The 12,956-nt window shown below is 37.1% G+C and overlaps 1 protein-coding gene across 1 annotated transcript in view; it reads right to left on the reverse strand.

The window, feature by feature from the left end:
• CIR1 (corepressor interacting with RBPJ, 1) overlaps positions 1–12,196 on the reverse strand; it is a 24,726-nt gene extending 12,530 nt beyond the window's left edge. The window contains exons 1-6 of the mRNA XM_019471902.1: positions 12,106–12,196; positions 11,482–11,555; positions 10,270–10,283; positions 10,116–10,171; positions 9,708–9,756; positions 9,383–9,500 (exon numbers count right to left, since the gene is read on the reverse strand). Of these exons, the coding sequence (XP_019327447.1) occupies positions 9,383–9,500; positions 9,708–9,756; positions 10,116–10,171; positions 10,270–10,283; positions 11,482–11,555; positions 12,106–12,194 (400 nt within the window). The 5' untranslated portion in view covers positions 12,195–12,196. The remainder of the gene's footprint in view (positions 1–9,382; positions 9,501–9,707; positions 9,757–10,115; positions 10,172–10,269; positions 10,284–11,481; positions 11,556–12,105) is intronic.
• Between the last annotated feature and the right edge of the window lie 760 nt (positions 12,197–12,956).

Here is a 12,956-nt window from a genome sequence, read left to right on the forward strand (position 1 = left end):
TGGAATGTCCCTTTGGCCAGTTTGGGTCAGCTGTCCTGGCTGTGCCCCCTCCCAGCTTCTTGTGCACCTCCAGCCTTCTCAGTCGGTAGAGCATGGGGAGCTGAAAAGTCCTTGATTTAGTGTAAGCACTACTTAACAACAACTAAAACATGAGTGTATCATCAACACTATTCTCATGCTAAATCCAAAACACAGCACTATGCCAACCATTAGGACGAAAATTAACTCTATCCCAGCTGAAACCAGGACACAAGGACAAGATAGGTTCACGGCTTATCCTTTATTACTACATAATTTTTGTTAACAAAGTAGGCCTAAAGCATGTTGTCTTCATTCTTTCTTATATGCATCTTGGACAACACGAGGCCATAACTCTTCCAAATTGAAATTTGATTTTCTACCTAACAGTGATACTAAAGCTATGCTCTGCTGTTGAAAAATAAATAAATAAATACTCCAGGGAGTTAGCAAACAGCTCTTTCACATTAACTAGGTTTTAGAAAACCATTCTGCTGGTGGGTTTTAGTTTAGCACACAATCACATGAAGGATGAATATACTCTGAATTCAGAATGCTGCCTTCTCTGGGTGGTAGCAAAGGCGTAACATGATACAAAGCTTTTTAGGTTTTGCTTTAAAAGAGAAACTAACTTTAAAATTAGCACAGACAGTTCCATCCATACATACATATACTTTTTCTGTGGTCTCCACAGAGTTTCAGACGTCTTTTTTTCATATAGCTTAAAAGGAAATTGAACAAAAATGGAAAAAAATTACAGACTGAGCCTAATCACACTGTATCATCTGTGAACTTTTATTGCTGTTGTGACAGAGATAAGGGTAGACACTTATTTATCCAAGGACAAAGAGCTATTATCAAAATTATGTGATCATGATCCTGGTCATGAAGAACATAGCAAATTTATGCTGCTTCCACTAATTCAGGATTGATCATTTTTTACTAATAACTTTTTCATCTATTTCAGAGATGACTGCATTCAGACCATATTTACACTTCAAAGCAACTGCTGCAGTTGGCATTGAGAGAAATCAATGAATAAAAAAACCTCTGGCTTTTAATTAGCTCTTCTTCAGAGGGTCTGCAGTTTAACTGAATTTAACACTTTAGCACAGAATTTTAGTATAACTTGCCATGTTTTTGTCATAGGGTATTTCAGAGAATCCTGAGTTTCCTTTTTACTTTTTTTGAGTAGTAAAAACAATTTAATATTATCAAACTGCTATAGGAATCCATATTTATTGCTTACATGCCAAGCACAAGACTTCTAATAGAAATCTGTATTTTATGCATTCACACCAAATACAGCGGCTTCTGAAACATAAATGGAGGATTATTCTAAAATGTGACAGTTCTTAAACTATGTGAAGATTTAGTTAAGGTTCCCACTGTTCACAATCAAAGGTCTCAGCTGCAGATCATAAAGGAAGGTTTCATACACTGTATATTTCTACAGATGACCATTTATACAAATACTCTCATTTATACAAAATATTTTCTTTGTTATTATAGATTCAAGGGAACACTTAAATCAGTTCCTGCATTCCTGATCCAATGCAGATTTTTATCTGTTGGGAAACAAAGAAGTACTGTATTTGTCACTGAAAAAATGCAGTGAGATATAGACATAATATAACATAGATTTCCTTTTTTGCTGTCTCCATGTGACTGATAATTTCAATGATTACTATGGAAAGGAATTTCACCCAAAAGCTAAAGATCAGTTGAACACACTAAATGACAGACTGATGGAAACCACAACCACAACTAGTTTACGGGCACTCAGGCGATGAAAAGAGAGGGCACAAACTCTAGGAGCTGATAGTAAGTCTTCAGAAGGCTTCCTTTGCATAGACATACCTAGAGTTTCTTTATCTTCGAAGACCGTAAGACACTAGATACATATACATGTTGCTCCATTACATTTTTACCATTATTTGCCTGAATTTTCCACAACATGCTTATCACTTTACAGCGCACTCTTTCTTCTCAGTAATTTAACTGGACAGATCACATTGGAGCCAGCCGGCTGTAAAACATTCAAAGTAGTCCACAGCAGAGAAGGATGCCCAGCACTCTCCAGGCTTAGGTTTCATAGGCCAAGAGCATAAGAACCTTTCTTAATCTTAGCATCCCACTTCTTCTAACTACACCATTCATAAGATTACCTCCCCATTTGAGACACTAGCCTTATTTCTTAAGATTGTAATACCTTTCTTCATAAGAGAGTAATAGAGTCCTAGCAGGTTATTCGTTTTAAAAACATATGATAAAAGTTGTAAGCATTTAAGCTTTCATAGCTTTTTAGCAATCCCCTCCCCAACCCCAACCCTCATTGAATAAGATGGATTGCTTGCCAGGTGTTTAGTTTGTCCTCACTTTACCTGACCAAGAAAGTTGCAGGCAATTTTGAAGTGAAGTAATAGTATTACTTAAAAACATTTTGCACAGAAATATTCTAGTAAAGTCAAAGGCTTTTCAGGCTTCACAAAAAAAGCACAAAAATCAACAGATGTTGCTGGTTAATGATAAAAAAAGGAGTGTAAAAATAGGCCAACTTTTAGATGCTAGTGACCTGGGGTTTTTTTCTGGTATATATTACAGATTTTATACATGCATATATACACAGTGGCACATAAAGTCAGAACCACAACTGATATTTTTATCTTGTCTGAACTTTGAAAGTTAGGATTTTATCAGTAAAAAACCCTGTAAATCAGTTTAGCCCGAAGAAGCATTTTGATTGCCTAATTTAGCTTTGTAAAGGAGAAGTAAATCTTATAAGTTGGTCTCTGTAAGCCTCACAGCTGGAACATTCTAACACTACTTTGCAGTTTCCAGTGATCAAAGTAAGTTACTTTATATCTAAAACTAAGAATTTCATAATGGAAATAATGCAACACCAGGGGTTGCAGTTATCATGAAATAATTACACTCCTGGGAGATTACAGACAAGGCTGTACCCCAGGGGTGTGATTATCCCATGATAACCACGTCCACTGAAATTGCCTTATTGCAAAAATAATCTCTATTCACTGGTGAGATATGATTCAATAGGCACTTTTTTAATGGTAAGATTATTATTTTTTTGTATGAATTACCAGCTAGATTAGTACAATGGTCCCAAAAGCAAAATAACCAAGCCACCATGCCTAAGCTAAGGTACCGGCTGCAATTATTTTTGTTTGCTGGAGCGCTGCAGTGCATGTCAGATCTTGAAAGACTGTAGTCTTTTCTCACAGAACACAGTTCTGTACCACAGACATGCTTTCTCCTCGCAGCGGTTCCACCGGAGTAAACTGAAGTCCATGACTGGTCTTTGCATACAAGATATTCAACACTGAATCCAAAACAGCAATTGCCAATCAGTTTATGTGCAAAGAGGAAGATTACAATGCAGTCTTCACATAAGATTCAAAGACAAGTATCCTTCTGCTGAAATAAGAGAATCACAGCTTATAGAATTTATGGGAAAGAAAAAGCCTATATTGGTGGTTATTTTATGATGTGAAAAAAAAAAAATGTACGTAGGCAATCAATAAGTCTTCTTTTTCCTCACAGAGAAACAGAGCAGGAACTTTAGATAATGCAACTAAATCAGACATAGGAGTTTCATTTTCATTCATTTTAACTCAAACATTTCCTCCGAGGATGAAAAAATAGTCTGAGTCCAAATAAGACATTTTGGTTTGCTCTCTTTCTGAAGCAGGAAAAATTAGAACAAAACACAAAATGAACTTGTATCAAGTGCTCTTGAATTCAGCTTCTCCATTACTTAAACTTTTTTGCATTCAAATAAGGACTCTACATCCTACTGAAACTCACTGATTTGGGCATTTAAAAAAAAAAATACATTACCCCCTAGGCTTTTATTAAATTGAAGTCACCATTCAACTAAGACCTTTGAAAACCCAGTTTTTGGAGGAAGAAAGGGAAGGAAGGACAGCCGGTCTTGCTGGTTTTAACTCAATAATTTGGTTATCCTAATAAAACAATTTTTTTACCCTCATTTTCTGTCAAAAGCTTTTGCTTTTGACCAAAGAGAAAGATGAAAATGTCCCTCCAACTAGGTAAGTGCCAATCCTTCATATATGCATAAAGATTTGTTAGCAATACTGTGGATACCACTGTTTGTACTGGTTTTGGCTGGGATAGAGTTAATTTTCTTCATAGCAGCTTGTACGGGGCTATGTTTTGGGTTTGTGACCAAAACAGTGTTGATAACACAGGGATGTTTTAGTTACTGCTGAGCAGTGCTTACACAGAGTCAAGGCCTTTTCTGCCTCTCACCCCACCCCACCACCGAGCAGGCTGGGGGGGCACAAGAAGCTGGGAGGGGACACAGCTGGGACAGCTGACCCCAACTGACCAAAGGGATATTCCACACCATATGATGTCATGCTCAGCATATAAAGCTGGGGAAAGAAGAGGGAAGGGGGGGATGTTCAGAGTGATGATGTTTTGTCTTCCCCAGTAACCATTACGCGTGATGGAGCCCTGCTTTCCTGGAGATGGCTGAACACCTGCCTGCCGATGGGAAGGAGTGAAAGAATTCCTTGTTCTGCTTTGCTTGTGTGCGTGGCTTTTACTTTACCTATTAAACTGTCATTATCTCAACCCATGAGTTTTCTCACTTTCACCCTTCTGATTCTCTCCGCCATCCCACCAGGGGGGGAGTGAGTGAGCGGCTGCGTGGGGCCGAGCTGCCTACCCGGGCTAAACAACCCTGTTTCCTTTCCAGGTTAATTAACGGTTCAGTAATGTTCCTGAGAGCAGTTACCCTTCTAAACTAGAGATTTTTAAAGACTTCAAAGTTATTACGTGATGGAATTCAGTCATGAGTCTAATTAGTATATAATAAACTTCTGTGGTTCCTAAACTTGTACGTATGAGATGTTTCAGTCCTTCTTTACAGCAGAGCATCTGAAGTTTCTACCATTACTGTTCTGTAGATGGAAACACATTGAGTAAATGTATGAAGACAGCAGTGAACAAAAAGACATCTATTTTCCTGTGCGTTAAGTGGGCTTCTCTAAAGCAAAAGAACAACAAGGTTCAGAAGAACAAGGCCTGTTAAAAGTCTCCTACAGGGAAGGCAGACCATTTCTTAAAAGCTACTTCTGCAGAAATTAGTGATGCCAATGTCCTTAGAATATCAGATTCAGAACCATGAGGCTGAGGGTTCCCAAGCACTGATTGCTTAGAGATTCATTACAAGCCAGGATGCTTTGCAGTACACGGACTAGCGTCTTCCAACACTGTGCTGAGATGCATGGTGTGCTCTAACAAGGCAGTTTTTTCAAAGTTTGAAGAATCCTAACCTAAATTTAGGTAGTGTGACTGCCACGCACTGCCTAGAAAAAAATTATTCAATTCAGTTTGCACGAAAGTTTATTTTAGTATAAATCAGAGGAAATAAAGTGTTACCAAGTAAATCACTTCAAATCGATACAGCTCTTTTCAAAGACTTTATCAAAAAATTCCAAAGATTTGCTCTTTTAAAAAAAAAGTTTCAATGATTTATAGCCTAAATTTGGTCCTTCTAATACAATTAATTTCAACTGATTGCTTAGAGATTCATTACAAGCCAGGATGCTTTGCAGTACACGGACTAGCGTCTTCCAACACTGTGCTGATGCATGGTGTGCTCTAACAAGGCACAGTTTTTTCAAAGTTTGAAGAATCCTAACCTAAATTTAGGTAGTGTGACTGCCACGCACTGCCTAGAAAAAAATTATTCAATTCAGTTTGCACGAAAGTTTATTTTAGTATAAATCAGAGGAAATAAAGTGTTACCAAGTAAATCACTTCAAATCGATACAGCTCTTTTCAAAGACTTTATCAAAAAATTCCAAAGATTTGCTCTTTTAAAAAAAAAGTTTCAATGATTTATAGCCTAAATTTGGTCCTTCTAATACAATTAATTTCATAAACTAATTGGCGTCCTGGTATATTGACTATTGTACTAAAATTTTATTCTGGTTTCACCTTTATTCCTTATTATATCTGTATTTCTTAGATGTACCCTTTCATTTACGAGACCGTATTTATATTTCAATTTCCTGACACACAAGCTAGGAACAAGCTTTCAAAGATGACTTTCTACGTATGGAATTACTTCCTGACCTTCAAAAGTATTATTTGCTCTAATAATTTACCCCAACATTTTTCAACTCTTTCTTGAGAGCTAGCTGGAAACATATTTTTTACACATTTAGCTGTTAAAAAAATGCCAGTCAAATAAATTAAATACACATTCCAGACTTGCTGTATACTATAAGCAATCACTCCCTATCCTTGAAATCCCTATTCATTGTTCTCTTCAGAGGTGCATATTTTCTTCTACATTCTAGAAATGAACAGACAGCTTCTGAAAATTGTTCTTTGGAGTTCAGACCTTAGAAGCCAAGTGGTTTTGTACTTTTTTTTTTTTGGTGCTGACAATCACAAAAAAAAGAAAACTCTGGACTATTTACATGTTTTTTACCAGTTTTCTAAGCAAGAGGAGACACTTATTTGTGACACATGGCAGGGGGTGTGTGGGGGTGGGGGGGAAGCAATTCAAGTGCTTTTGTTTTTTGTTTTTTTTTTTTAAACCTAATCATCAGTCCATGAAACACAGAAAGGGTTCATAAAAAGATGATATCATAAAAAGTCTCTGTCCCTTACAAAGCAGTATTTTCTGCAGTTCTAGCCAACCTAAATAAGAACAGGGTGGCAACGTACATTTTTGCAGTACTATAAAATAATCAGAAAATAATTAGAAATTTAGTCTAGAGGCATAAAAGCAGCTTAGGAGTGCATGCAATTACTGATAAAGAGAAGCAGGAAGAAGCAGAGCTTGAGGTGATGTGTTGTATAGAGGAACAGAAGAAGGTTCTTAGAGGTGGATACCAATTCACCATTAGGGCTAGTAACAAAGCATTAAGTAGAAGTAATGAAAGGAAACAAAAAGCAATAAAGAGAAATGGTCAAGACAAGATTATATTGCTGGGGGCTGTTGATCAGAACATGATACAATTTGTCTTTTTAATGTTGCAGTGTCTTGTTAGGAAATGCAAAAACACTGTTTTACCCTCAGTGTAGGTTAATTTTACAGTGCTAACTGTAGATCTGCAGCACTGTAACAACTGAGTAGAACTCTCAGCAATGCAAAGATAATTACTTACTCCTATCCCAGACAACACAGGACTGGTATCAGGGTTTAGTTAAAACATATCAGTTTTGTTTTGTTTTTTTAAATGTGTGACGTAAGCTTTAACACGCCACGTGGATGAACTATGAGTCTTAAGAGAATCAGTGAATTCAATGACTTGTGTTCTCACTTAACTGTAGTGCTTCATTTACACACACAGAATTTCCAGAAGTCGTCAAAGGAGCATAATTTAGCTTGTTATTAAATCAGATGAAGTTTTAGAAAAGTTGATGAAAGGATTGTATTCCTGAGGTTAGAAAAAGCAGACAACCTTTTATCTGATGATCTAATTAATGATATTACCACTTCGTATAAGCCTTGTATGTGCTATTAAATCAAGAACTTAAAATTGTTTTAAACTTTACCTACAGTGTTTTTACATATAGTTTCCCTGAAAGAAAGAAAGTAGCAGTATCATTACAGCTGACTATTCAAATCCAAGAACCGTGTCTTACAAATTATATATACAAACCCTGATCTGTCGCCCACCCCTACTCCCTGAAATCCTTCCTCAGCCTATAAAAAAGTCTATGCTCAGCATAGCACACTGTCTTCTAAGTTCCAGAGTTGAAAATGAGAGGGCATTGGCACAGTCTGAGAACATCTAAATAGTTTTACAGCACTTTCCTTCATGCAAAATTCACCACACGTGCTAAATCCCTCTCTTTAGGCTTAGAAAGACAGTTTGGAAAGCTACCCGGAGAACATCTCTCTGACTAGGAAACACCCACAGCAGTCAAACGTTGCCTACACCTAGACAGTTCATTTAGGTTTGAAACAAGCAGTTAGTCTTATATGGACACTGCAAAGTGTCCATATTACCCTGTCATGAAGAATAAGGAGTCCATTTTCAAGTTTGTGCAAGCATGTACAAATACTTTCCACTTTCCCAGACAAACACTCCTAAAATTTACCCACACCATTTGAATGGACGGGGGGGGGGGGGGGGGGCGGGCGCGGAGTGAGTTCTGCAGCACAAAAGCGTATCTGACATCTAAGAGCTGCGCAATATAATTCTACCAAACGCTCCAAGCACAATTTCTTCTAAGGTAAGAATGAGGCAAGAAAATGATTTAATGTTACAACCTACTGAATAGAAAGGCTGAGAATGTCGACTACAGGATGGCTAATACAATGGTATAATCATCAGACAGTGCCTAAAAGAGGAATGTAAGAGGCACTATTTCCTTTAACTTAAGTCTTCCAGGCCTCATCTCAAAGAAATGACATATCTAAGTGATCTAATTCTGAAAAGCAAGATTGTAGTGTAATATGTAATAAAACTAAGAGCTACTACATAAAATAGATAACCTGAGGAAAGACAGAAGAAAACCAGATGTTATGAAGTGTGCAATTGTAATGGTATCCCTGCAAAATTGAATACCCCACACGGCACATGATCTTAAAGCACAGTACAGCAAGTCTGAAGACTCACCCATGTTACCAGGTGTTTAACATTCCACAATTTTAAGAATCTTAAGTGTTACAAACTTGGGTCAACTTACAGAAAACACAGTACTGTTGGCAAAAAATTATTCAATTTGAATGTTTTTATCCACTTCTTTAAACCTCATCTAATACTAAATGCTGTGTGACTTCAAGTAACGGGAAAGCTAATAGAGGAAAAAGATGTAGTTCAGGAAGCAACAAGAAGCCACCTGAAAGAAAACCAGGCATTTGGAAATCTAGGTTTCAAGTGATTGTCCACCTATAGAAGCACGATTATGTACACAAAAACCCCAAACCTCTCCTTTTTTCCAAGTGATTAACAAAGATACACTAATGTATTCCAGCTTTTCCAAGCTGTTTGCCTGAATCTGAACTGGGACAGTCTCTGACAATCCATTACATTAATTTTTTTTTGGTGACACAAATATTGTCATTCTGATACAAACAATCTCATTGCAGCTTCTGAATTTTTGCCACAGATAGAATCAAAGCAACAGTCATTACGGAATCTCTTTAAAATGTGTTACTAATTAGAAAATTATGCCCCTGTCATTTGAAATAATTAACTTGAAATTGTGGATCCTACATTTGGAATAAAGAAGCGTTTTCCCCATTTCAGCAACTCTTTGAAATATGATAAACTTAAACCTTCCAAAATTAAATGTGATGAGCTCCCCCAAAATTTCTAACCAGCACCTTTAAGAGACATTCACTGCCTACCTGAACCATCACTGGAGACTGAACTCGCATTAATTCCAGAAAGGCCAAATAAGGGACATTCTCGATCGGTGTTTACATGACCCCACTTGTGGCATTTAATACACCTCACATTCCGCACCTAAAAGGAAAAAAAAAATTGACATAATTTAGTTAACAATACAGTTTAACATTTACAGAAATGTTTATGTTATTAGGCATAAGAGAAGCTTTTAAACTCACTGAGAAACAGATGATAAAATTAAGAGAGTCCATGTGAATGTTCTGCAGTTAGATAATATTTGAAATATACCCAAGACATCCACAGAGTGAAATTTATGTAACTTGCCTGGATACCAAATGGCTGATCTCTGATATTCATGTCATCCTTAGCATATCTGTTACACAAACACAAAAGAAAACAAATACTCAATTCGCCTTTTTTTTTTTTTTTAACCCATCATATGCTAAACTACGTTTTATTATTAAGTGAGCATCCATTTCAGAGATATACTTCCGGTAAATGTTAGTTTTAATGTGTTTTCAAATATGGATGTAAAATTCAAACAAAACCTAAACTGATCAAGGAAATAGTTCCAGGTTTACAGGTTTTACTAATTAACTGCTAGGACATGACAGGATTACACAAGTGACCTGCTCTAAAATAAAAGGCGGGGGAGGGGGGGGGAGGGGGAAGAATATGAAAGGTAAGTAAGAAGAAAAAAAAAATTATTCAGATAAAATCCAGACATCTTACTTTTCTCGAGGGGCAACTTTTTGCCATTCAAATTTGTATTCAGTCTCTCCTTCTTGCTATAAAACAGAAAATATGTTAAGAATGAATTTTTTTTTTTTTTAACACATTTTAAGTAAGTAGGAAGAAAACATAAAGAAATGATGTAATAAAATACCTCTTTAGTTTCCTCTTTGAATTTCCAGAAATCATGGAAAGAAAAGAAATGAGACATTAATTATACATGTAAAATGCAGCTGGTGTCTAAGCTGGAAACAAAACATTTTATGGTTTATACTAATACAATAGTGCAAAGACTCAGAAAGTATTTAAACAGAGCGCACTTACAGATAATCAGCCTCTAGTATATGGTTACAAATCCTGTAAAACCAGAATCATCTTTTAAAACTCTATTGATTTGATACACAAATACAGAAAACTTTAAACTTTTTTTGCAAAAGTAGCAACAATACTTAATTTTAAAATCTTAAAAAAAAAGATTCTTTAGCAAAAATCACTAGTTTAAAATTGCATTTGCTCTAAGCTTAAGGGATTACTTTAAGAGCTTTTAAAGTTAAATAATTGCAAAATTTGCTCTACAAGAATGAGCCCATCCAAGCATTTTCAAGCGTTTTCGTGCAAATGGGAAAGATGCATTTTAAAGGGAACATGTTTTCTTTTAAAGGGAATACGTTTTCTTACTTCTGCACTTACATTCAGATTTTGCTAAAATTAAGTGACTGATATGAGTATCCACCAGGTACTTAGTAACTTCCATTTATGAATCTACTAAATACAGTCATAGTCAGACCCCTCAGAGTCAGGTCAGCCAGCACTTTTGACTACAGATTCTCAGTATTTATCATTCATAAAACTTCCACCGGTTAACTTCTTGCTTTGGTATCTCCTATGCTTGACATGCATCAAGCTGAATTATGGGCAGAACTTCAAGCAAAAGTGACCTTGCTATTTCTAAAAAGGATAGTAGGCGAGAATACAGGTTTGTGTTGTCTGAGTCATTGCCTTGGTAAGGTCTAGTCGTCCTCACCCAATGGCTTTATAGTTGGCTAAAGAAACACTTTTGGTCAAGGACAGAATTTCTGCTGTTGCCAGGAAAGATATTTTATTTGTTTTTCCCTTCACATTGAACTGTTGCTTAAAAAAACAACCCCAACCATTCTCAGTTTGAAAGAAATTAAAATATTGTGAGATCAAAATTATTACATACTATATATCTCTGCATATTTGCACAGGAAGAACTAAAAGTCATACCTTCTAGCATTACCTCACTATGAACACTTTATTTTAAAATAAAAGACACTATGCTTATTTCTTCAGAGGGTTTTTAGCTTTGCAGTACTGTCTACTCACGATCAGGAAACCAGAATACCTTTCTTTGCTCCAGGTGGGGCCTCATACATGAAATTAAGACCGTTCTTCACACGCTCATCACCCATAAGCAATCTAAATAAAAAGGACAGAGTTTGGGGTGTTACACACAAAACATATACTTTGGTATTACTTATTAAAAAAAAAAAAAAAAAAGAAGAAATGTGCAGCAGGAAATTGTGATAATAACTGGCATTTTATTCATGTTAATTTGAGTACCAGAAGTTGAATATCATAAAACCTGAGAGACCAGTCAATACTTTTGCGTGCTCCATTGTGTACCAAAAAAATCACACATTTCAGTCACAACTGAAACATAACTCTGTGTCCACAGAATCATGGAGGACAGATTTCTGTGTGATCCGAATGTGTTGCTATACAAGGTTACCTGCTGTTCTATGCAACGTAACATATTTTGAAATTAATTACATGACACACACAAGCCATTTGAAAGAAGTTACTGTGACCTCTGCTTAATCAGACATCAATTTATGAGTCACTGTCCTCTCCTACTACTAAGGTCAGTAGGAGCCAGTATTTCAAGTAACTCACAATGTGATGTCCCCCCCCGCCATGAAAACAAGAGACAGCAGGAAGAAGTATGTGATCTTATGCCAATTCTCACCTATTATCATAGGATTCCTGTTCTTTAAGATACTGTTGCATTAATTCTTCTTGTTTCTTCTTATCATATGATATTTTCTGTTCCGCCATCCATACCTAGTTAAAACAAGTAAGTTTCTACTTTAAACAAATACAAAACCTACCACAAAACATATTAATGTGTAAATACTTAACTGGCTTAGTCCACTGAAAATATTTAACCAGGGAAAATTCCCATTCTAATCACATCAAATAAATTATTGTCACCCAGCATGTCAACAAATGAACTTCACACAAACAGCATTTTTGATAGGCTACAACTCCAAACAACGTTTAAGAACGGAAAAAACATGGGAACGTTTAGTAATGCAAAGGGAAAAGCAGGCTCAGAAAACACCCTGGGTGTGCCACCGTCTTCCCTGTAGCGACACTTCCTCACCTAAGTCTCACCAGACCCCAAATCCCAGGTTCTCTCGGGAGCTCCTGGAATGGTACGGTTCTGGGAAAGAAAGACCTGGAAGCAGGTCAAGGCAGGTATGAATACTGGGAAAACATGGGCACGCCGGGACAGATGGGGGCTTTCCTGGAGAGTGTCAAATAAACACTATTTATCCAGGCAACCAGCTATTGAAAAGCTGGAGCCAGGAAAAGGCGATCGTTATACACACCTGTGAGCAAGTAAACCTGAAGCTTCAAGCATTTCTTAACTTTTTTCCCTGCCTCTTCCTCGCCCGGTCCCACCACGGGAGGGCCGACATGCCCTACTCATGCCGCTGCGGTGCCCGGTGCCCGTCACCCGCCCGGCCCCCTCCCAGACCCCCGGGCTCCCCCGGTGCGCGGCGGACACGGCCTGACAGCCCGCCGAGGCGCCGC

This window comes from Aptenodytes forsteri, unplaced genomic scaffold (genome assembly GCF_000699145.1).
Source record: "Aptenodytes forsteri isolate BGI_AS27 unplaced genomic scaffold, ASM69914v1 Scaffold257, whole genome shotgun sequence".
Classification (NCBI taxonomy): Eukaryota; Metazoa; Chordata; class Aves; order Sphenisciformes; family Spheniscidae; genus Aptenodytes; species Aptenodytes forsteri.